General features: G+C 33.3%; 3 protein-coding genes across 5 annotated transcripts in view; 2 read left to right on the forward strand and 1 right to left on the reverse strand.

Moving 5' to 3' along the window:
- Positions 1–8,050: 8,050 nt before the first annotated feature.
- LOC117160629 (large ribosomal subunit protein mL62-like) lies at positions 8,051–9,477 on the forward strand. The gene is made up of 3 exons (XM_076620661.1): positions 8,051–8,605; positions 8,851–9,045; positions 9,136–9,477. The coding sequence occupies exons 1-3, from the start codon at positions 8,450–8,452 to the stop codon at positions 9,394–9,396; spliced, it is 612 nt and encodes a 203-aa protein (XP_076476776.1). The 5' UTR covers positions 8,051–8,449; the 3' UTR covers positions 9,397–9,477.
- Positions 9,478–9,810: 333 nt separating this feature from the next.
- Positions 9,811–12,351, forward strand: LOC117160628 (clusterin associated protein 1). Its single transcript, XM_033341494.2, has 6 exons — positions 9,811–10,048; positions 10,127–10,323; positions 10,691–11,089; positions 11,190–11,428; positions 11,503–11,681; positions 11,887–12,351. The coding sequence occupies exons 1-6, from the start codon at positions 10,027–10,029 to the stop codon at positions 12,153–12,155; spliced, it is 1,305 nt and encodes a 434-aa protein (XP_033197385.1). The 5' UTR covers positions 9,811–10,026; the 3' UTR covers positions 12,156–12,351.
- Positions 12,352–12,463: 112 nt separating this feature from the next.
- Positions 12,464–26,049, reverse strand: part of LOC117160626 (uncharacterized) — a 166,581-nt gene continuing 152,995 nt past the window's right edge. For all 3 annotated transcript variants that reach the window (XM_033341493.2, XM_033341492.2, XM_076620517.1), the window contains 4 exons: positions 20,152–20,353; positions 19,097–19,324; positions 15,552–15,862; positions 12,464–14,305 (listed from right to left, as the gene is read on the reverse strand). In XM_033341493.2, the coding sequence (XP_033197384.1) occupies positions 13,798–14,305; positions 15,552–15,862; positions 19,097–19,324; positions 20,152–20,353 (1,249 nt within the window). In that variant the 3' untranslated portion in view covers positions 12,464–13,797. The remainder of the gene's footprint in view (positions 14,306–15,551; positions 15,863–19,096; positions 19,325–20,151; positions 20,354–26,049) is intronic.

The raw sequence follows: 26,049 nt of genomic DNA on the forward strand, positions 1-26,049 counted from the left end.
ATTAAATTTTTCCAATATGTTTTCGATATACCTACTCTGATGAATGAATATTGAACCATCTTCTAATCTATTAATTTCAAGTCCAAGAAAACTCTTTACTTCTTTCGAACTCGTAATTTTGAATTCTTTATTTAAATCATCGAAGAATTTATCAATTAAAGATTCGTTTGAAGCTGCTACCAGTCCATCGTCTACGTATATGGTCATCAACATTAATTTGTCGTCTTCTGTATAAATATAAAAACAAGGATCTGCATTACTCTGATAAAATTTTAAGTTCGAGATAAATTTTGTGAAACGTTCCGTCCAACATCTTGGAGACTGCTTTAAGCCATATAGGCTTTTTAGCAATTTACAAACCCGATTTGTACCATCATCATAACCTTTAGGTTGTTTCATATAAATATCTTCTTTCAGACTTCCATATAAGAATGCGGTTTTAATGTTGAACTGTCCGAGGTGTAAATTATTTTTGGCTGCAATACTGAGCATTAATCTAATTGTGTCAAACCGAGCAACGGGACTATATGTTTCCTTATAATCTATGCCTTCTTTCTGTGAACACCCTTTTATTACAAGTCGCGCTTTGTATCGTTCCGAGTTGTCCGGATTTAGCTTTATCGTTAAAACCCACCTATTGCTAAGTACCTTCTGATCTTTAGGTTTTTCTACAACTTTCATATTTGAATTCTTTAAGAATTCTTTAACATGTCTGATGTTCTGATAACATAGCCGTTCGTGCCTTAACTGCAATGTGTCCGCGTTTGACTCCGCTCTATTGCTAAAATTACAAACTGACGGTATGATAACTCGCATATCTACTTTATACAAATTTCCGATAACAGAACCTCTTGCTATTATTTTCTGATTTTGTAGAAATATGCAATTGGTCCCTTCCTTTGAAATACAAAAATCTATGCCCCTTCTTGCGACAGATCTAATCGAAAACATTTCTTTTCATACCTGGTACGTATAGAACATCGTTCATTGTACATGTTACCCATTTGCCGTCCACAAAAGTCTCTACTCTGATTTTTCCTTTGCCGCACGCATCCATGAACGTTACCATCGCCGATCTCTATCTTCACCGTGTTATCGAATTCTTCGAAAACGCTGAACCATTCCCGTCGTCCTGTCATGTGATCCGTAGCTCCTGAGTCGATTATCCAAACATCAGGGTTTGCCGTTTGTATCGCTGAGGTACTTCCTAATAGACCAATTCCGCTGTGATCCCGATTTTGGTTTCTAGGTTCCTGGTTGTCTCTACTGTTGCTTCTTTTGTTATTGCTGGTGTGGCCTTTCCTTTTGCATATAAAGCATCTAAAGCAATCCTTCTTTAGATGGCCAACTTTTCCATAGTTAAAGCAACTTGGTCCTTGTTTCTCGTATTCACGTTTACTTGACTGCTTCTACTGTTCCCTTTTATAATTATTACCTTTTGTTACCAGTGCCACCGATGTTTCCTGGTCGTCTTCCTTCCATCTAATTTCTTCCGTCATCAGCCTGGTACTAAGCCTGTCTAAGGTCTTCTTTTCTTCTTCCACGGAATCCCACGCACTGTGAAAATGATCGAATTTGTTTGGTAACACTGATAAAATGCGTGTTATCAGCATTTTCTCGCCAATTTCACTCCCAAGGACTTTCATCTTCGCCGCTATGAGTTCCAACTTTGATAGGTTGTAAGAGACATTTTCAGATTCTTCCCATTTAAAATCGAAGAACTGCTTCTGGACCATATTTAAATTCTCATCCGACTTCATGTCATATACTGTATTCAGCTTTTTCCACATTTCATGTGCTGTCGTGCAACATAAAAGAAGATCCAACGGTTTCTTTTCTACTGAGATCACGATTAATTTTCTCGCTAATCGGTCTGCTTTCAAAAATCTTCCACGAGCGATTTCTTTCTCCGCGCTGTTACCTGGATGACACAAATTCCCTTCACACACGTTGATCAGGTCGTCATCTTCCTCCAAAAGTGTACGCATAACAAAACGCCACTGGAGCCAATTTTCTTCGCCGCGTAACATCTCGACCTTCGCACTTGCTGATTCCATTTTAGCACTATCCCTTATTTTACTAAGCACAACACTTTAACAATTTATTCACTTCACGTTGCTACCTTGCAATTTACAGCCCTGGGCCCATAACCTGTTGAGGTTATTCGGTGTGTAAACAGAGAAAACACGTGGATAAATTGTAAGGTAGAAAATATATTTAAATAGAAGTGTAATAAGTAAAAATACAATTTGAACTGGTCCAGATCCGCACGCTAGCTGTGTTACCTAATAACTGAAAAACCCCGAAGCCAACGTCGCCTGTCTACTGTTTATGGCCTGACTTCGTCGCAGTCTTTTGTCTACACGCTGTGGATGGCTTCAGTGCTTGAGAAAACTAAAAAAGACCAGATGTAGAGTTTTCTTAGAAGTGGTAACCACTTCAACACTTCTCGATGCTTCCAACGAGCATATAACAAACAAATGCAATCGTACAGCGAGAAAGATTTCCATCAGTTTTATTCATTCGTGTAATCGCCTTGGAATGTGACACATCGAGCAGTATACCGAGCGTCTCAGCAATCGTATTTTTGTGCCTAAAATTATTCTACGCATAGTAAAGAGTTATTCCGTTGACCGTGGATTCGTTTGAACCCAAGAACATTGTTAATAGCGTTCATTAAACTCATTATTCGTTAAACTTATTATTCGTAAAACATATTACTCGTTAATCTCATTATTCGTTAAACTTATTATTGGTAAAACATATTATTCGTTAAACTCAATATTCATTATACTTTGTAAAGTCTTGTATATACGCGTAAATATAATCTCTGTTTCGTAAAACGATGGCTAATTCAAACGAAGGATCGTTACGCGCTCTATATTTTAATGCTAATCCGACATATATGTCGAAGATGAAAGGACATCGGAGCCTCCCCTTTGGAACTTCGGGAAAATACCTTGTAGCGGCACGCTAATAAATTCAAATCGTATTGTTGTTTTGCCTCGGAGCATCAATATCGTAGGACACACACATATTGTATTAATAATCAAACTCCGAGGCAAAACAATGTCGCCGTTACTTTCAACCGTCAAACGCAGTCGAGTTCAAATTTTCCGACTGTCCCCCGACCGATATAAATAAACGAGCAAATTGACGAGCGAGAGAGTTTATCAAGCGAGAGAGTTTAGCAATCGAAGATATCAACGCATCAAAGTGTATACAAAGTTTCTCGACACACGCGCGTATTTATCGCGATTAATATTAGACCAGGACTCGTGCTTTGTATCAAGGCATTACAAATAAAGTGCTCACGACACTTAGAATATTATATCGATATTTGAACTACCTCATCCTCTACAACCTTAATACCGTAATCTAGATTCTATCATAGGCGTAATTAAACAATTGTCGTCATTTGATTCGATTGTATTTGTTCGAGATTTGTGATAATGAGCTTGGGCTCGAGGCGACAACCAGTCGCAGAACGTAGCCGCGGTCACGGGATGAACGCTTTGCCTAGCAAAGGTATGGAGTAATTCTATAGTTCTCCTTAAAAAGGAAATAGTTGTAACACTCGACAGTAAACATTCCAACGATCTCTGTTCCGTAGGTTGCCACTTGCAGACACTATTCTTCAAGTAAGATGATAGCCAGATGTCGATGCGTTTCCATAGTACACGTGCAGCTTTCCCTCGAGGGCGGCCAGCATCTTTTTCTAACCACCAACATGGAAATTGACCAATTAACAGCAACGTCAACTTCCCTCACTTTCTGAACGAAGACTATTCTCGACGAATCCGATGATCTTGTGTCCTTAGACACACCCCATCTTAGTTTTCCTCTGCAGCATCATCGCGACAAAAAGTCATTCTCTCATGAGATCGTATTAGCGAATTACTTAGCGTCTTTACCCTCGGTGAATATTCCACGTTTTAACAAAGAGTTAGTTTAGTTATACTTCCACCGTAGCCAAGCAAGTCGAATACGATTTGGGCGTTGGAAGAAAGCGCATCCTGTTATCCCGTTGACCGCGGATTCGTTATTGAACCTAGGATCATTGTCATTAGCTTCCCGAGTATCTAAGTACCGCGGTTACTTGTCAAGTCGTGTAATAATCGTATTTGCACCAGTCAATGTCTTCTCTATTGCATAACGACAATGTGTAATCCAAATGAAGATTCGTTTCACGCCCCTAACCCTAATTCTAATGTAAACCCGACATATATATTATACGTATTATTATTATACATTACATTCTATACATTATTTTTATATTGTATATTATATATTCTATATTATACAATTTTTCTATCTAATCTAGACGAACATAAGGAATATAATATTTTTCACTTTTTCAAATAGTAATTCACAACTACTTTTTTAATCTGTACAGTAATTGACTCACACTTTTAAACTCGCACGACCCACGTTTACAAACAGAAGATGAACGGTCAGTACATTTTATTCCTATACATCTTAGAAAAGAATCTTTGACTTTAAGAAGTAAAAGTTTACTGTTAAACACATGCTTACTACGAATAATTTTAATTAAGTGAGCAATATCATCTCTTGTATTACATTAAAGTTGATATTGTAAAATCGTATTATAAATTCAATGGTGATAATCAGAAATAAATTTTTTTATATTGCGTTCCTTGAAAGCCAAGCTTACAGAATTTAAAGGCGCCATTGAACGATTACAGTTCACTTTTGGAGGCACTGATGTCCCATAACTTACGATCTTATACGTATAATTAAATTCGCATTATGCTTTTCTGAAACCATTTGAAATATTGGTTGGATGCCATTTTCACCTTTCAGAATGATTTGATACAAAAATGTCTGTTTTTTTCGCTATATATTTTTCCGATTGTTTTTACTAATTTTCCAATTACACGTATTTCAAATTTACTGAACGCTTCTATTAAAGATCTATATAATTCCATTTGCATGTGAGACTAATAAAACAACAAAATTGATCTAAGAAATTCCTGCTATGTATTCTATGTATTGTACTCTATATTTTAATTCGGTTAATAGATTAATAGGATCAGGATTTTTGTTGATTCCTAATTTGCGTACGATGACTTCTTTTCTTATTTCTCTTCTCCAGAAATAAACCATATATGGATAATCAACTAATTATCTAAATAATCAACATTTGAAGAAGGAAAAAGAAAGAAAGAATCTAGAAAATAAAATATTTACAAAATTCCTCATTAAACCTGAGACAATCAACACCAAAATGCTTGAAACATTCGAAAGCAGGTTTGCAAGCTACTCAGGTTCGTGTCACGACCGGCATACTTCAAATCCAATGGACTGACGATGGAGATAAAGATGTGGCGGCACTCGGCGACAATGTATATCGCTGAAGTGCCTAATGAACCATCAACATCCCAACGGTCCTTCCACCGAAGGTTCTAGAAGAGCACGTGGCAACGGTCGCGGACGCCTAGCAAATGTATGGACGTTGGGGATGTTGAGGGATGACAAAAGAAAGTAATCGAATCCGATCGAAAGTCAAATCATAAGAGTCTCAGTCTTAAAAAGTCACACCTAGAGTTCGGAAGTGGATTGTAAAGTGGATTGTTGTTAGAAAAAAAAATAAAGTTTTCTTTTTTTATTTTTCACCTCAAATTTCTTTTTTTATTTTGTTATTTTGCGTGACATTCGCGTGGCACGAAGATATTTTATTCGACAACTATATCGTGAATTACACAGTCACTTATAAAATTGAATCTAACCGTCACGCGACACATACGAGATAAATCGCATATTCGTGCGTTTGTACGTGCATGCGCGTTCCACCAGGCTGCGGTCACGCACCAAATTGTGTAATCCTTCTTTCCATTTTTTCTCCTTCTCGTCCACTCCTTCTCTATTTGCTCGTTCTATCGGATGCTCCTTGTGTTAATTGATGTGGGTTTGGGATTAATCGATTCACACAGATTCGATTTTCTCCATATTTTCTCCGCCTCGTACAACACATCTTAACACACAGGATACACTTGGCCAATTAACACGTGGTCTACTTCTAAGACAAAAGAGCGTCGCTAGAGGTCGTACCAACTCAGCTTGTAGTAACTAGCGATCATACCAACCTAACTTTTCTCAACACCTTGTTAGACAAAATCACAAGTAGAGAATGTTAAATCGCATACGTGGTAATATTATACATATACACTACCAAACAAAATATCCAGAAACTTGCTTATTCTTTAATTCAAGATATATTTTAATTCTAAAATTACAGATAAATCAAATTATGATCGTTTACCTTTATAATCACCTTAACTACGTATGTAAGAATAGACTTATAAGATTATATAAGATACAATGGAGTACAATAGAATATATAAGAATATTATGGCACAATGATATTAATTTTTAAAATGTGATATGTAGTATCGTAGTAAAGCTGGTGTTTGTAATTGTCAAACCTTCTAGAATCATCTTGTTACTTTGTAAACTTCTTATCTTTAGATTTCTGGATTTTTGAATCATAAGTCAGATTAAGAAGGATCTTCTAAACTGATAGAAAGATTTCTAATGTTGATACAGTTAGTACTATTTAAATAGCAAATATGTGCAGTAGAATACATATTAAATAGTAACATATATTATTGCTATATTCCCTTCAATAACCAACCTAAATTCATATTTTACCAATCCCATAAAAAGATAGTAAATACTGCTTTTAATTAATTTATCATTCATCTGCACGCTTTCATCAAATTTAAGTATCTACTGTTACTCCTAAACTGACCACACTTATGGACGTTAGTGTACATATGTGTAATCAAATAGTATCCAACAACACTTATACGAAAATTCGCATCATAAATATATAAACGCACGTCGTCCGCGTAACGTTACGATAATTGCAATTTCGTGTCAATGCTATCAGCAGTATCGACTCATACATAGTCACGAATAAACTTTTATCATCAATTTTTTCAAGAATTAGTTCGATTGAATCACCATGAACTCTGCTAACCAGTGAAATTTTGCCACATTTCTGACTGTGCGCATAAGTGGACTCGTTATTCGGAAGGTGAACAATTTAAAAATTAAACGACTGTGTCACAAAGTTTAAATATTATTGAGAATGATTGTACGATGGCAGCTATTGGTATCGTTATCTGATAGTATTGTGAGTTTAAAAGTGCTTGTTGAATTTTATACGCATTGAATGAATAAAATGGGTTTTGTAGGGATTTTCTTGGAATATACTTATTCAATATTTAATATGTTGCAGAAATTATAGTTTTGGAAACATTACTTTCGAGGTTTTTCTTTTTGAAGATTACTAACTAATCTTAAAACTAGAACCTTATGAATAAAAATTGCGAGAGAGATTTTACCTTAAAAAAAAGTTTGTTATTCCAACAATTTTACAACCTAGGAAAAGAATAATGCCTAATTGAGATGTTTAAAAAATGAATAATGGTGAACACTTGGTAATTGAAATTACTTTCATTTTTCGAAAGCAAGAGTGTTTCTTAACAAAATCAGAGAGGCCTTAATTCATATATTAATTGTCCCTTTCCTATCGCAATTCACATTACGTTTGGTACTACTTTTAATACTACTAATAATACTTTAATAATAATGTATACATTTAATACTACTTCATCTTCCAAGTATTAGCGCGATATCCTGAAGCCAGCTACAATGCTGGCGAAATGTCGGAAATCTTTTTCCTTTGGACACAGATCTGTCCAGGAAGCTTCAAACTGTCTTAGCTAAAGTAATATTTAAATGTAACAGTGCCATGTGATAATATAGGCTGCAAAAGCATCGAGACAGAGTTGTTCAAATTTCGAAATTCGTCGATTTACTCATTATTATTTGTTAGTTGCTATTGGTTTCTGTTTCTCTCAATTGATTTCTATTTTACGTAAAATTTTATAGTTTTACCTTGTATATTAATACTTATGTATATATACTTACAATACATGTGTACATATATACAAGAGATTGTAATAAGTTTTTAGCATATTATTAAATTATTTTAAATTAGTCATTCCTGATTATCCTATTGATGCGAGGACATTTGAAGCATGATATTGAGAACTGAAATAAAGTGAATTGATTTTAACTTATAAAAAGTACTGAGGCATTGAAAAACTTACTGGCGTTGCTTACTTAAAATATCTTACCACGTGCTTTATTGTAATCAGCATAAACAGGACACTAACCACTAATATATCATGCACTTTTTATAATAAATCAAATCAATATTGCGTTAATAGGCACAAAACAGAGCATCTTTTACTGATTACTTAACATATATTGAAATCGAAATATCACAATATTACAAAGAATTTTTGTGAGAATCGATTCTGGAACTTGTAGTGCTAGTAGCAATCTTCAGATGATACGTTTGTTATTACCGCGGTATAGGTTATGTTATGATTTAAAAATTTAAAGAAACGACAAAATGAATATTGTTAGCAGACAGTGGACTCGAATTTTTAAGACAGATATAATGCATAATCAATTTTGTATTCTTGGAAGAGCCCTTGCTTACAAAAGTGCTTTTTCTCTTGATAAGCTATATCCCACAAGCAATTTAAAACTGTTCACGCCAACCTTTGTAAGTTTATTATAATTTATTAACGTACTAGAATCTACTATTTTGTACATTTTATTTTGTTGATTTCACGTACGAAATGTCTTAATTATTTATTCAAATCCTTGTTTGGAATATTTTCTATATTTATGTTTAAAATAAAATTAACATGTATCTTTAACTGAACAATTTTTAAAAATTATCTTATACGTTATGAAATATAAAGGCTTATGATTAAGAATTATTTCTACTGTATAATTGCATAACAGTCTCAGGTTCCTGATGATCCAAATGCTAAATTTGATGGCTATATACCAATTAAAGAACTTGATATCACCTATAGTCGTAGCAGCGGTGCTGGAGGACAGCATGTAAATCGCACAAATAGTAAAGTAGATCTAAGGTTGCATGTAGAAAGTGCTACGTGGCTAGCAGAGAGTATTAGAAATAAATTATTGGAACAGGTTTGTAATTTTTCACAACTACAAACAAATTTTACAGCTATAAGTATTAATTTCACATAAGAAAGATTTTAAATAATGATATCATTACAGTATAAAAATAAATTATCTAAAGAGGGTTACTTAATAATCAAGTCAGAGTTAACAAGATCTCAACAATTAAATTTAGCTGATGCTCTTCAAAAATTGAGAGAAATAATATGGGAAGTGGCAAAACCACCATCAGAAATACCTCCTGAAACTTTGGAAATGAAAAGAAAACAGCATCTTCGAGCAGCAAGACAAAGGCTTTTTGAAAAACGAAGACGTTCTGAAATCAAACAATCTAGAGGAGCTCCTACTATGGACTTTTAATCTTCTTTATGTTATATATTGTACATAGAACAATATACTTTTCAATAAATGAGATATGATACAAAATGTGTAATCATAAAATATATGTACGTATTATTGTAACAGTAATGATTTTGAATATTAGTGATTTTTAATATTAGATGGTGGCTTTCTTAATTTTTATTAATTTGACTTTTATTAATTTTTATTAATTTCTTTAAATCTATATTTAATCGACATTAGAAAAAAACAATTCAATTAATTAATAATTGTCATTCTGATGTAAATATTGAATGCCAATATGTACCATTATTCGTATGTACATATGTAAATAAGTATTACATTACATAAACTTGGAATTCTTTTAAAAAATTGATATATTACGATTTAGTTACTATAATTTCAATTAAATTTTTTAATTTGATATGTATTGGTTACAACAGAAGTAGAAAACATGTATGAATCAAAATTTCGAGTAATATTTTCAAAGGCCTTCTTTTGAGCCTATGATTCAAAGAAAAATAATACACTTACATATACAATGTATGAAACTCTGTTTCCTTGACAACGTGCTCAACGTAAATCAAAACATAACGTCGAAAGTGGACGAAAAGTATTGAGATTTATTTAAAACTTGCCTTTCGAAGAAAAATGTCATTTCGTGACTTGAGAAGTACATAACAACCTTTTTTAAATAGATGTTACAATATAACGTATGCTTCTACGAGAATTATATTTATTTTTTTGATAGATTTTACAGAAATGATGCGAGTCCTTGGTTATCCTAGATTAATTTCTGTTGGAAATTTTCGACTGCCAAATTTTCCACTGGTTGCTGAAATTCTTGTTTGGCTACTCAAAAGATTTGACCCAGATGCGGATGTATCTAGCGAGCATAATACCGAAGAAGAGCGTATTTCATTAATACGTGCAGTTGCTGAATTTATGGTAATAAAACATGCAGTTTTTAATTTTTTTTGTTTTATATTTGATATTTAGTTTTATATGAAAATAAAATGTTTCATTGAATTTTATAATTTATATTTTTGACATCTATGTTTATTTCTTCATTATTATTTAATTTTTAAGCATGCATAGAAAAGATACTTAATTTAGTTTGTAATTTTAATTTTAAGTTTCTCCGGAAGTATCAACGTCTTATTAACGAAATTATAAAAAAATAAAAATAGCAAATTAATATTTTTTAGTATTATAATATTAGTATTTTTTAATGAATTAATATTGTGCTGTTTATACTATGTTGTTTTTATATTTTTATACTGAAATTTATCATTGTCAAATGATTTTAATACAGGCTTTAAAAACAAATGTCAAATTAAATACAAAAAAATTATACCAAGCTGATGGTTATGCTGTAAAAGAGTTACTAAAAGTAGCCACATTACTATATGATGCACAAAATAATAGTATTAATAACAGTATAATGTCTGATGATAATTTTAGTACAGTTAGTTTTGACATTTCCAATAAAGTAAATGAATTGAAATCAACTAGGCAGTTAGCCAGTCAGTTGACTGTTACTGGTGCATCACTTTTTGACTTATTAGGTCGTGAAGTTGATCTCAGAGAGATTCGTAATTCAAAAGTTGCTAGACAATTTGACATCACAGAAATTGAGATGGCCTTGAAAAGTGTTATAGAAAATGTACATAAAGAAATTGATGATACCAAAAAACAAATTGAGAACGTTAAGGTATTACCACGTTGTCATTTTATTCTTGGAACGTTAAAATATTCTTTAGTAATTTCTCTAATCTCTAAATGTTCTGTTATAATTTCTGTAATGATTAAAGGATACAGAGCAAAGTTTGGATACAAGAATCGAAAGACGACGTGCAGAGCTTGATAGAAACCAAAAGAGATTGCAAACATTAAGAAAGGTACGCCCAGCTTTCATGGAGGAATTTGAGAAACTTGAAGTTGAATTAAGAGTTTTATATAACGATTACATTCAAAAATTTCGTTATCTTGCATATCTTGAGCATCTGTATGAAGATGCAGCTAAGACAGAACAAGAAAGATTTGAAAGACGGTACATACATAAATAATAAAAATTAATACTTACTATGCAGAAAACATAATATAATGTTTTCCAACTCATAATAGGCAAGAAGCAACACGGAAACAATTAGAAAAAATGAGGTCAGAAGACGCTAACTTTGAAAGTATAATGGAAGGAAATGATTCCATATTACCTATTAATCTTCAAGAGCCTCCGCCTCCTCTCGCTGATACAGAAAAACAAAATACCGAGAAAACAACACCAAGTAGTCGATTGAAATCAGGTAAAAATATAGTGCAGTTTTCTTCTCAACATTTTTAAGAGCTTGTTATAATATGTAATAACTTTAACAAAATTAATATAATAGCTATTAAAACATGTATAATAACTATTAAAACTTCTCAACATTTTTAAGAGCTTGTTATAATATGTAATAACTTTAACAAAATTAATATAATAGCTATTAAAACATGTTTATAATACAATAGCTGGTCGATCATCAAGAACACAAATATCACAGCGTCGTATTTATGGAAGTATGTCTGGACGTCAGAGAGGAACTATTCAAGAATCAAATGACAGTGGTGGCTCGCTGGATAGTGACAGTGACTTGTTAATCGATGGTGATCTCGATGACGATGATGATGATGATATTCTAGACTCTGTAGGAGGACCAGAAATTGGGAATTTTGATTTAAAGGTTGGACAAGAAAAACGAGCCGTTAGTAAGCTAGATCATTCGGATGAGGATTTTTAACGATTACAGAAAACAATTACAAAAATTTCAAAATATACCGTCCATGTAATTATCGATCTCTATACGCATATTTTTACAATAACTGTAAATAGGTGTCAATAAAAGGTAATATATTATTAGTCGTCGTGATCGAATAATTTTGACGGTGGTAAAAAATACTTAAGATATATATATATATATACACACAATTATTGTATATATATGACATACGCGTGTTAAATAATTTGAAATTCAATTATTCATATAATTGTACATGTACTCCAGACTTATATTTACGAAATATATTTTCAAGGGAATCAAAATACATATTGTCGTCGTATAATATTTATTAACTTTCTCAACATGATCAAACGGCATGTTGATTGTGGCTTAGCACCGATCACATGTACGTATTCACCTATCCTACATGTTGTGTACGTAAATGTATGTACACTTCAGTGTATACACATATATACATAAATGTATGTGCACGTAAAAAATGTGACATTATGAAAGAAATAGAAACAGTTTGCAATATTCATTGTCATAACGCTCAAATCTGTAGTCTCTTATCTCTAGCTGACCGTAATACTTCCTCCTTTGTTACATCCATTCTGAGTACAATTAATAATCACATTTTTCTTGAAATGTAGCTCCTATTATGTAACAACGTTTCCTGAAATCACTTTAAAGGGCTGATAAAAACTATTCGCGAGGCAGTTCGACAACAAATAAAATTGTAAAACGCAACTAATAAAACGCAACTAATATTAATCCATGATAAAAGACGGACGAATTCTTCCTAGAACTGAAACGTTCTTCGTAGTGTCAATAACCGATCGGATATAAATCGACTATGTTTAAACGGCATTTTAAAAACATTTCGCATTCTACGCGTTTACTATCAGATTAAATACTAGATGTTCTAGATACATATTATACATACATAAACTACGACTATAAGTATTGATCCTATGGATATGCGTACGTTTTTCTTTATACGTTGTGCGGATTTATAGGTGTCAAAAAAAGGAAAGAGAAACGTATCAACAAGACAACAATGTAATATCAGATATCTTACATTATAGCCGATAATGTAGACCGTAAACATAGGCCCTGCTTGGTAACTTCTACATTCCTATTACTATGTAGGTAGTCGGTTTCATGCAGCTCGGCTTCGTTCGAACGAAAAGGAAACTCGTACATAAATATAATACCGTATAAAATCGTGAAAGAAGCACCATAGCGTAAGAGATACAGAATCGCTCGGGAAAGTCATTCGTCATGTAAGTATTTTTCCGATCGATCATGAGTCTTCCTCACGTAGAAAAATATTATTCGTCAGCTTTCGAATGAGCATCGCGCCTTTCAGAATGCTACCGGCTACCACACTTCATTTCATCATTTGGCTCATTGTTAAACAGGCACCGTTCTCCGTGTTTCCAAAACGAGATTTATCAGGCGTGGACCGCGAAAGGTAGAAAAAACGTGTTATGGTACTCCATAAATCCCGAATTTCTCTGCAATTCTCTTCTCTCAGTCGAAACTGGATTTCGCTAGAGGAAAACTACGGGCCACCGTAGTTATAGAAATAGGTTCTTGCTACCTTTGGGGTACCAGTAAAATTACTAATATCCCAAAGAGTATCGATAATAGTCTTTTGCTACCTGACCGATTTTAACACGGGGCTTGCTTTTATCCGCGGCGTCATCGCCGGCACTGGTTCTAACTTTGGTAACGAACAATCGGTGCTTAGGTCTGTCCAGATTTTGCCAACGTTTTCGGCCAGTCTATCCTTGTACTTGTAGGCCGTTCTATCGACTACCGACTGAGTCTTTATACAATCATCACCGCCGAATTCGCAGACCCGATAATGATGTAAAATTGCGGCGTCCGATGGAACGTTCAAAGTTCCATGCCCCGGAATAAATTCCCAGACAAAATGATTACCAGCTTCCACAATGTCTTGCGGCTTGCAAATATACTTCGAGCGTTGCTTGTGCGGATGCAGTTTTGTTCTACGTCTGGTTTTCTTCAGAGTAATCAAACCTGCCTCTATGGGAGTTCGACTGGCCATCACGAAAGGATCGTCCACCCACTGCAGATAGAAGAATGCGTTTTGAAAAGAATACGCTCCGGTGGATTTTGTATTTGTACGACTGCTCATCCATCTAAAATATAACATTTTTATTTTATTTTTATATTAATTGAAAAATATAGTGGTTCTTATCGATATTCGAATACCATGATATTCGAGAAATTATTGCTTTATATGCCTATTTATAACAATGTCGCTAAAGTATCATTTTTTAATATATTACATTTACATTTTTTAATATATTAAAATACTTATTGTAGTTAGTAGAAACATAAAATGTAAACATTAAATAATGACGTCATTTAAGATTGCAAAGAATGTCAACTAATGAGTAAATTACATGAATTTTATATAAAATATGTACATATACAATATTATAATGTACGTATCTAGGATAAAATTTATACATATAAATTTGAATTTGATATGTTTGAAGTATCTCCATATTATTAAAAAAAGCAATTGAGTCAATTAGATTATTATGACAAATATATAGAGCAATAATCTCTCGTCTCTAAATCGGGGTACACGGATATCGATGAGTCGTGTATAAGACTTTGTATCAGAAAATATCGTAAAACTACTGTAAAATAAAATATTGAAAATATTATAGATATATTTGGTTGTAATATAAAGGCCGTTATATAGTGCTGTCGGTTATTAATTTATCTGCATATTTCATTAAAATCAATATGATCTGAGAGTTTGAAGAACTTTGTCTTGTAATAATTTTAATGCTTTAATTTCCCTGAAACAGAGTGTTTTTTTTTCAATGCAGATATTCCTACATATTTCATACGAGTCATAATTTACAGATGTGAATATTGTGTTTGAATGGCAGAAACACACACAAAATATTTTTTATGAAAGTGAAAAACGAATCTTTACACCAATCTGTTTTTATATTAATAACTATTTTTTTTGTAATTAAATATTTCCCTCTTAGATTTCTCCATTTAAGTTTAATTTAGTTTATTTAAAAAGTTTTATATGTGTTTCAATTTTATTCTAAAAAGTATCTGTAAGGGACGAAGAAAATATGTAATATGATGCTGTAACAAAAGATCATGCATACTAATCAAAACTTTTTCATGTCTTGTTTGAGTTTGAGATACTCTTTAGAAACATATAGTTGAGTCGAAACTGACCAGAAGAACGCAGTTAGTTGTATAAAATTACATTTAATTCCGATCGTATGTTAATTAATCATTGTTCAAAATTTTAGTATTTTAGTTTTAAACATCTGGCACATTCACACATTACGTATAAAGAAATTAAATAACCACAAGTTTAATTATAACAAATTAACAAATTTTCACCTAATGAGATCAATGATCGTGTCGTTGTGCCTCGGTATAATGAACTCGTCGAGGTCCACCAACGCTACATATTCGTATTTGTACATAGATCGATAAAGGCAATCGTTCAGGGCAGCGAACAGTCCCTCCGTGCGAATTTCTCGCTGCGAAATCATGTCCAAATGATGCCAAGGTAACACGGTCACGAGACCTTTAGCTTCGTAGTACTTAAGAGCACATCCAGCCTCCGTGCCAACCGTGTCGTTGTATAGAGTCACATGGCTAGCGCCAAGCAGTCTGTATAACTCAATGAACTCTATTAGCTGTAACACCTAGAAAATTTGCACTCATTAACATTTTTACTGTCACGACTAAAAGTAACATGTTTTTTCTACTTATTTCTTTCTTTTCTTTACTTTAATTTAATCATCGTAAAATTCAGTTATTGTCCACATGAATGCTTGTACATCTCATTCAGTTAAACCCTGTATATTTACAATTTACATATTGCTATATGTAGTTTAAATATAAATGAATTCACCGTTTCTATTAAGCGCTGTAAACTCTAAAAGCATTTGAAATTTCATGCAAGATTTACTTTATAATATATAACTGTCCAGAAACCTACTCGTACATTTACAAATTCTGATTAAGATTGATGAAGTTGTTTGACTTCAAAATTGCGTTCGTATGAGTGTGTGTCAAGTTCCTTAACACATTTGCTACCAGCGTAATATATACAGTGAAGATTAATTTAGACTTAACTTTAACCTACACAACCTAATAAACGAGCATGTAACCGACACGTTTTGTAAAATAAGATAATACCAGATACGGATTTGTATTAAACTTATACTGTATTATTAAATATATTATAAAAACGCATAAGGACTAAATGATCTATAGTGAACACTTTGCTCTAAGTTACTATATTAATGAACACGTAAATGCGTTAATGTGAAATCCTTTGCATTCAAATAAGCTGACTTTGTTTGAGTATCTATTGAAAAACGAATAGCTAAAATGGTATAAGTATACCATTAGAGTGGACTCGATTTGAGGAGCCAATATCAACAAGCACGTAATTAGAGAAAATATTATATTATTTAGCAACTATTGTTCTTTTCATGTTAAAGAATAGTTAAGGTGTGTTTAATTTTACCCGCACGTTGTAAAGTATCTTAGTCGAGCAAAATAACAGGTTCACATTGGCAAATGGTATTTACATACTTGAATGCAGGTGATTCGAAATCGAAAGATTTGATTAATAAGAATCAACGTAGAAACCTAAAAGGATATTTCAAATCAAGCAGATAATGGATTTACATCGGTAAACTGGTTTAAAGTTGGTTAAATTTAAATCGTTTGAATAAGGTAATCTGACTAATCTGAACAAATTTAACAGTATACTATCTTGCTTTCTATCGCCTCGACAGTGGCAGCATTCTCGACATGAATATTTTATTTATCAGGTAACGATTATGTACATACACTGATTGTGTGCTCGCATTATGGCAATGAAGTAGTTATTCTATAGCTGGCAGCCGAATTGTACTATCCATATGATAATGAAAAGATAATAGATATCGATTCTTAATTATACACTCTTATGTATTCAGTATCACCTTCTTCTATTATTTTTATTGTTATCAGTTAGGGATTCACATGCGTAGACGTTCTTTCAATATCTAGTATACCTGCATTCATGAGTATTCGACAATTAAAATTTAATGATAAAAATAAAATATAATGTAATATAACAATAATTTCACCAATTTTATCACTTTAGCTACTCTCGTAGTTTGAGCAAATTTTTTATTTCTTTTTTATTTTCCATGCGCACAATACTGTGAAAAGATTTTCGGCCAGACAGATTTTTCAATTTATATTCTAACAGTGATATTTAAACAAGTTTTAACATATTATACATTAGTGCACTGTTATACATGTATGTATGCACTGGCTCACGAAAATATTTGAACGCTACCTACCTTTTTCAAGTTTCCAGAATATCATTCAACAGTTTTTATTGTTTGTTACTTTAATTTCTTTAAGCAAAGCAAAATTTAAACAAAGATATAAATAAAATAAGAAACTACTTGAAATTACCGATCGAAAACGATCCAGTATACAGATAGAACGTTAAAATATCGTTTTTAGATTATAAAACGAAGAATCTATCTGATCAAGAGCTTTCGTACATCATTCTATGTATATTGGATCGCAGGACATAAAATACCGATCGAACAATCGATTTTTTGAAAATCTAGATTACTATTATTTACTATTATATCATTTATTATTATATTATTAATTAATCTAAATTTTCCAAAAGTCGTATTAAAATACTTTAGGTGTGCGACAATTACTGCTAGCCCAATACATAAGTTGTTAGTTAAGTGAACGATAGGCTTAATTCATACGTCTATATTCTATCGGCTAAGCACGCTTTTGTCGTGACTCGACGCCATCAACTTCTAATAGAGAGTAATTACCATCTACAACGAAATAAAGAAGGCAGCTCTTCAAGTAAAAGTTAAACAGTCAGATTACGATAGAGTCTCGTTTGATGAAACGATCCTGTCATTTGCATAAGGCAGACTGCATAGACTGGTCCAGTAGGTTAACTCGTTAACCGTGGGAGATGATTTGATTTGTCACTGGGATTTCTAGTACCTTGGATATAACCATTCCTGTATTTGTGGGTCTTATATTCTTTACCATTCCTATTAGAAATAAATTATATCATATTCATATTTCCAACAACTGAAATCGACTAGAATTAATTTCTCTTTATTGACTTTTAAACAAAGATTTGAGGATTGAGAAGAATGAACGTATTGCACGAGTAGGCTTTATTGCGACTTTGATCCTTTAGCTCCTCTTTGGTACCTGTCACTTTGTATTTATACTATGTACCGTCCATAGCTGTAGTTGCAGTAGATACTTATTCTGATTAAACTATCATTCGAATGCAAATAAACAAATAAAAGAACAAATAAAGAAATAAATAGATTCTTACGAATAGATTGTGGATATTCATGTAAATTCATACTTTATTTTTAGATCGTCGTCAGAACACACATCTCACTACTCACTATAATTCTGCCCCAATTGTAAGCCTTTCTTACGCACAAATCACTTAAGCCGAATTATGTTAAGCTGCAGTCGTTTTATTCCTTGAATTTGGTTTGAAGGTTTTCGATTAGAAAACTAAGGGTTCCCTTGGTAAAGTTGCAAATTATTGCAAGTCTCAAACATAACTCAGCACGGAAATCATCACAGTTTGAACACGTTGATCGTAACGCTGGTTATAATTGGTTTACGTTACTAAATATTTCAGAATGATTAAAATAAATTCCATGAGCTAACAAATTTTCAACAATCAGAACGATTTCGATAACATTGTTAGAAGAAGTTGTCAAATATAATACTATAATTTGCAAGAGTTTAATTTTCTGATGTAGCGTATTTTGCTGTATGGCGTCTGCAAGACTGAAGTATACAAAATTTGCGTGACAATCAACGGGTCAAGTGAATTCTCAACATGTACTTTTCGAACTTACTCTGTCGTAATCGTAATGTAGTGGTTTCACGCAAACGGCCAACAGTTCCTTGTCCTTCGTCCTAGTCTCGGGCCGATTCTGTACGAGGATACGATTCGTCGGTGCTGCTTTGAGCCTGGCTACAACGCTCACGGTTTCCGGTACTCTATCAGACGTAGGCGAATCTTTCGGTAGCGGGCAAATCACAAAGCAGGCACTGTACTTCAAGTTCCAATTTTCTCTGATCACCTATCAAAACGATCAAGGATAACCACTTTAGCTTTATCGAAGAGCATGCCGCGTGCTTGCGTCAACGAGCTTTCTCCCGGGAAAACGGAAATTACAAGCAACGAGCAAGTCGAAGTGTGTTGCCTCTAATTTATCCAACATATGGGGTGGGTAAAAACTGGTTCGAGACACTAAGAAAAAAAAGGATGAATATTATGCAAAGTAACGTAAAGCGTCAGCTTCTACCTGCATGCTACGGTATTTTACTTTTATGGAAGTTAATTTCTCTAGCTTTTCTCAATTCTTTTTATTTTGAACTTTTATGATACTTCAGCTGATTATGACAGATTTAACAAAAAATATTTCGAACAGCAGATGTAAAAAGAGATTTCAAAAGTGTCATTTTTTAAATACAAAACGACAGTCACTTTGTATTTTTTATATAGCACGATATACTTTCCTGATCGTATTCGGGCGGATTTAGAGATGTAATAAATAAGCTACTTTTTGATCAAATAGATTTTATATACAAGTATAACATTTGACGCGTTCTTTCAAAAGGAAGCGAACGAGCTTACTGTTTAACCTAATACACAGCGCTCTTTAAACAATATAAAAATTGTTCTCCTTTTACATCAGTAAATTCTTCCCCCGATACCAATAAATTTCCACTGGAAACATTATTTCGTTGAATTATCTGAACCGGGATAAAAATATCGTGCTGACTGATTTGCGGACCATGCTATGTATATTTTGTTCTATTTGTTTTGTAATAATTGATCTTGTTCCAAAGGCAACGTTATAGACGTTACAGTTTATTTTCCATTTTCTTCATTTGCTTAACGCACCTTCACTTTAGCAGCTACCGTTACGGAAGTTGTTACGTTGCCTCCGTTCTTTGGTCGATACCAAAGTCTACACCAAACGCGCTCTGGTCCTCTTGTCTTTGTTGCGCTTATTATGCGAACCATTCCTTGATTTTTACCTGTTGGTGCGCCCGTGCCACCAACCCTGTTATCGAAGTACGCTGAGTATACAAAGAATTTGAATCTGAGAATTGAAAAAAGAAATATCATCCTTTTAGAATCAGATCAACTCGTGCTATATACAATTACATTGGCTTGCGAAAGTATGTGTCGTATAAAGCATTTTGAAATCTTATTAGCACTGTAAAAAAAATTTACACGACTGCCATGACTATATCGGTCAAATTTGAAACCAGCCTAAAAATGTATATATATAGAAGTTATTACAAAATATTTACTATAAAAATATATTCAATAAAAAATTGGAATAGCATGAATAGCAGTCATCTTAAGTATATAAGTGTTAAATATAGTTCCACTGAATATTAAGGCTTATTCATATAATAAATAATTGACTATTTAAATACTTTTATAATTTCCACGAAATTTGCACTAAATTTGTTATAGTTTCTATACATATTTTCAGATTTGTTTCAAAATTTATCGATAATAATCACGAGTGTTTGAGAACTCTCGTGAGCCACTGCATGTAACAGTAAATTAGTATAATTACGCATAATACTCTATAATATATCGCAATCTATCGCACGGAATCGTGAAATGTTATGGGAGAAATAAGATTATCATGAAATTTATTATTGTGAAACGTGTAACAGGGAAAGCAATAAAGAAAAATAAAGAGAATGTGCAAGAGTAAATACTTCCTCTGTCCTAATTTCCTCTAGTTTCCTTTACTCAACAACTTTTTTAAATATAATTTCAAGACTTCTCATGCCAGAACTGAATTCAATTTTATAGTAAAATATATGATGAATAGGGGATCTTACGAAAAATTCAGCCACGTATAAAAAGGTGACCTAAAAACACTCTCGTCTCGACTATTTAGGCCGTGATTATACAAAAGAGCGTTAAGCGGCATAGCAACAGAGCGACCGAAAATAAATTTATAGGTTTGATCAATTTTCTGTCGCTTAGCCGTCATTTGTTTTATGACTCTACCGCTTACCGCTTATCGCTCTTCTGTACAATCACGACTTTACACGTAAAGAATTTTCGCGAACGTTGGAAGTTTCTCGGGGCAATAGTCGAGTCGCGATAGTAGTGGAAGGGTCAGCTGTATCGGTGCGTTGGCCCAAAAGGGTTAACAGCGAGGTACGCTGTGCGGAATTGATCTTAAACATTCTCGAAAGCTCGGAATTAACAACGAAGCTAGCGAAATGGAGGCAATAGAAATGGAGAAACGACTAGTGGAGTTGCGAGAAACAGCAGTAGGGGATATCGCGGAAACAGGAGTGAAGCTGAGTAATTTGGAAAATCAGCTGAAGACTATAGAAATTACGACGGAAATAAGGAAGAAAAAACAGAAACTATGAAAGGAATAGACATGAGGATGGAAAGAAAGGATCTCGAAGAGGAAGTAGAAGAGTTTTTAAGAAGCAAACTGGAAGTTAGCGCGGAGGTTGTACGAGCAAGAGAGATAGAAGATGATAGAGTGATTCAAGCAAGAACAAAAGAGTGACAAGACAGAATCAAAATAATGGAAAATAAGAAGAAACTGGGAGATAAGAAAATACGTGCATATAGGAAGTGATAAAACAAAGATAAAGAGAAACATACAAAGCAAAGTAGTAAAAATAGCAAAATGTCGAAAATAAGAAGAAATGGAACAAATGGAATTGAACGGAAAACTTAAAGGGCGAAAAATTTTACGCAGAAGACGAAGAAAAGCTTTCGTTTAGGCCGACTAGGGAGATACAAATTCAACCACGGATAGAAAAAGATAAAGAAAGGTAAGAAAATATAAAAACGAAACAGGGCAAATCAAAAGAATAAGAAAAACACGAGAAAGTAAACCTGTAAATATTATCCTGCCAGGTGGCTGGATTTGTCAAAAGGATCGAAGATTTCTGGAATTACGTAAATAAATCCGATATGGTAAACCTTCCTGAAAGAGGATTCAAAGAAACAGATTGGGAAGAAGTGGAACATAGGTTAACAGAAGTTTAGGTGACACGGCGTACAAAAGAATATAAAATGAAAATAGAAGTGACAGCAATAGGTGGAATGTTCACAGGAATAAAGCGATAGATCGGAAAAGCGCAAACAAGGTAGAACGATCCATCCAACGATGATGGAATTCGCACATAACAGATCTGACGAAAGGAGATCATTAGAAGATTTAGAAGAGTTGACGGAAGACAGAAATTGATAACTCAATTGGAAGCGACTTCGATGCAAGAATCGAAAAGAAAGGAGAACTCTTTTGGGATGGACAAGAAAATACAAAACTAAGACGATTCAAGGATAAGACGGATAATAAACAAGGAGAACACTTACTGCGGATGGTAGAAAAAGAAACGAATGGGGTATAATAAATGGAAACAAAACAGGTAATACAACGAGTGAATGGACATTCGACAGAGGAAACAGCTACTTGATAATAGACTAGGGAATAATAAATATAGCCACGTGGAATAAAGTAGAAAGGATAGAAGTAAGAACAAGAATTGGGTCAGATCATTGGCCGTCAGAAATAGAAATCGCAGCCGACATTGCAGAACTAAGGACATGGTAGAAGAGGAGACAGAGATAGAGGTAGACAATTGGAATGAAGAAGGGATACAGATTTACGAGGAAGCACAAGAAAAAAAGGAAATTTTGAAAACGACGTAGTGCAGGGAGCAATGCCCGGACTCACAGGGAAGATGAAAAAGGCAATCAACAAACAGAAGATCGAGAAGCGTGATAAAACCCAGGAAACAGGATGATGATGGGATGAAGAATGCAGGCTTAGTAGAAAAAAGATAAATAAAGCGGTAATGTGGAAACAGGATAAGATAAACGAAGTCAAATACAGAGAGGAGAAACAAAGACACGGCAAGCTACGTAAAGAAAAGGCAGAAGGAGCAGGAAAACAAGAACAGAAGAAAACAATAAAAGTAATGGAAATTAAGTACCAGGAAGAAATAGAGACGTATGTATATACAAGAAAGAAAAAAAGAGGTGAAATTCCCGGAAAAGTATAGAATTATCAGAATAGAAACATCGTTTCATGCATATGGTAGGAGCAGAAGATACGTATGGATAAAGAAAATACGAGTGGATAAAGAAGAAGAAAGCGGAACTGAAGAGAAATAGGAAGAAATCGAGAGTGGTTATCGGTAAACTCGGTAAAGAAGAAAGCAACAGGAGGAACATTGAAAAGCGAGGCCTGCGTGTTCGCAGCAGAGAAAATCAAAGAAAGATTTAAGGAAATTATCAATAAAGTATGGAAAGGAGAAGTATCGTCTGAAGGTTCGATGAGACTTTTCTATTGTGAGAAAGACGTTAAAAATTATGGGGGGATAACGTTAATGGACAGCGGATGTCAAATTTACTGTATTCGATATTAGAAAGTAGATTAAGGAAATAAATCGAAGTAGAAATATTTCAAGTATTGCCGGATCCACAAGTTGGATTCCGAGAAGATAGAAGCTGCATAGACAACATATTCATACTGAAACCCGCATTAGCAAAAAGAATTAAGATAAAAAGAAGCGTGCTATGTATATGTTTAGCAAACTTGAAGATACGGTAAACAGGAAAAAACTGTGGCAGAACATGAGAGGTAAAAGAATGGATCTAACGTTAGCGAAAAGAATCGAAGAAATCTATAAAGAAGCAAAAAATAGAGTACAGGTGGGAAAATTCAAGGACAGGAGCGTTCTGGATCAGAAAAGGCCTAAGACAAGACTGCTGCTTAAGCTCGCTATTGTTTGCAATATTTATATCGGAGATAGACGACTACTTGAAAAGAACACAAGAAGAAAAAACTATTGTAGGAACGAAGAAAATATTCATCCTCGCGTATGCAGATCATCCAGCAGTCATGATGATAACTCGGAAGGAAGTGGAAAATATATTGAAGTATCTAGAAATATTTTTTGATAGAAAGGAACCGGAATTGAATTCGAATAAATCGACGATCATAATGTTCAGAAAACACGCAGAAATGGATTTGGAAGTGTAAAGAAAGCGAAAAAGTGGTAAAAGACGTGTGTAGAAAAGCGACAGTAGCAATGGCGCGGATCCGGAGAATCGGAGAAAGAAAATTTGCCGATAACTTCTGTGCGGGAATGTTAATGTTTAATGAGATGATCAAAAGTATTCTGATATACGGAGCGGGTATCTGAGGCTATAAGGAAAGGGAAGAGATGGAAGTAGTGCAGGAAAGATATATCAAATGAATACTAAGGTTAAACAGGTGCCCTCCAGGGTATCTAATAAGAGAGGAAAAGCAAATAAGAAAAATATGTATAGAAATGGAAGACAGAGTTGTAGAATATGAAAAAGAAATTAAAAGTAGCTGCGAAAACTCCCTGTTGAAAGAATACACGAGAGAGATGGGCCAAGTCAACTGGGTTGAAACGAAATGAGGCAAGGAAAGAGATGAGTTTCTGAGAAATGTTGGAATGAGCAGATCGAAAAGTGAAGGCACCAATACCTTTTCTGTTCTCTTGGATGAATTTCTTAAACGAAGACATTTTAAACGAAGGGAAGTAAGGCAATCATCTGATGATCATGAATCCGAAATTTACTTAATCAAATAGAGAGTGTCTGAAAGCGTAAAAATTTTGAAAACACTGAAACTAAACCAATAGGAGCCTGTCACAATCTTACTTTTAATAATATGAGTTCAACGAATGAACTCATTCTGTATATTATTATTACATTCAATCACTATTGAATGAACCTTATTCAGAAAATTATATTCTTTCTTTTAGTACATTTTTGAATAAAACTACATCTTTTGAATTTTTTAATTTAGATATTTTACTTTTTACTTTTAATCTTTAACTGTCATCTGATTATAATATACACTGAAACACATTGGAAGACAAAGATTTTTTCAGATTTTATCTTAGCTACCTGGACAATTATTTCCGATAAAAAAATTTCCAATTTTTTTTAAATTAAGAGAAACGTGAAAGAGAATGTGAAAAAGTGGAAAAATAATAATTACATGTTTTTACATTATATCATTAAATAAAGGCTCAAGTATGGGGTGTGGTAATACCACATATAAAATATTTTGCGAAACATCAATGAATCTTGAAGCGGAATTTCTTGTATTAGACTTTCCATCGAGAAGGGGAACGTCAAAGTTATATTGTAATTCACGGTAACCTTCATTATATGCAAATGAGAGGCCAAAAACGAAAGAAAAATATGAAGACATAATGGATCTACTATGTTATATTTCACCGATTCATCGCGAATACCTAAAATTTCCAAAACAGGAAATGTTGTTATTGAAGGAGAAGATTATTAATAATTAATTACGCAAGATTACAATATACGTAACATAAGCAAATAAACCTGTTTGCTTTTAACTTGTTCCTTTGATAAAATAAATTATTTTTTACCATCATCATTTTCAATGAAAAAGTATTAGTCAATTAATAAAAAAGGAAACTGATTTCGTTTATTTGTATTATCGATTATTTGCAAACCGGCATGCGTAAGAAGTTAATTAACTAATTACGTTCGAAAAAATTAGCAGTAATTTTAGTGCATCGTACGTTCTTTACAAAAACATGAAAGAAATATTTTTTTTTGTTATCAATAATTAATAAAAGTTGATCTTCCCAATAGCTTAAAGAAATGGACTTCTGAAAGTAAAAAGTAACCGAAGTTAATTTTAATAAATTTAAATATCCTAGCTGGTCGCATAAAATAATATTAAATTCCTAAATTGGAGATTAACAGAAATTAATTAAA

The sequence above is a fragment of the Bombus vancouverensis genome, chromosome 1 (genome assembly GCF_051014615.1).
Source record: "Bombus vancouverensis nearcticus chromosome 1, iyBomVanc1_principal, whole genome shotgun sequence".
Taxonomy (NCBI): domain Eukaryota; kingdom Metazoa; phylum Arthropoda; class Insecta; order Hymenoptera; family Apidae; genus Bombus; species Bombus vancouverensis.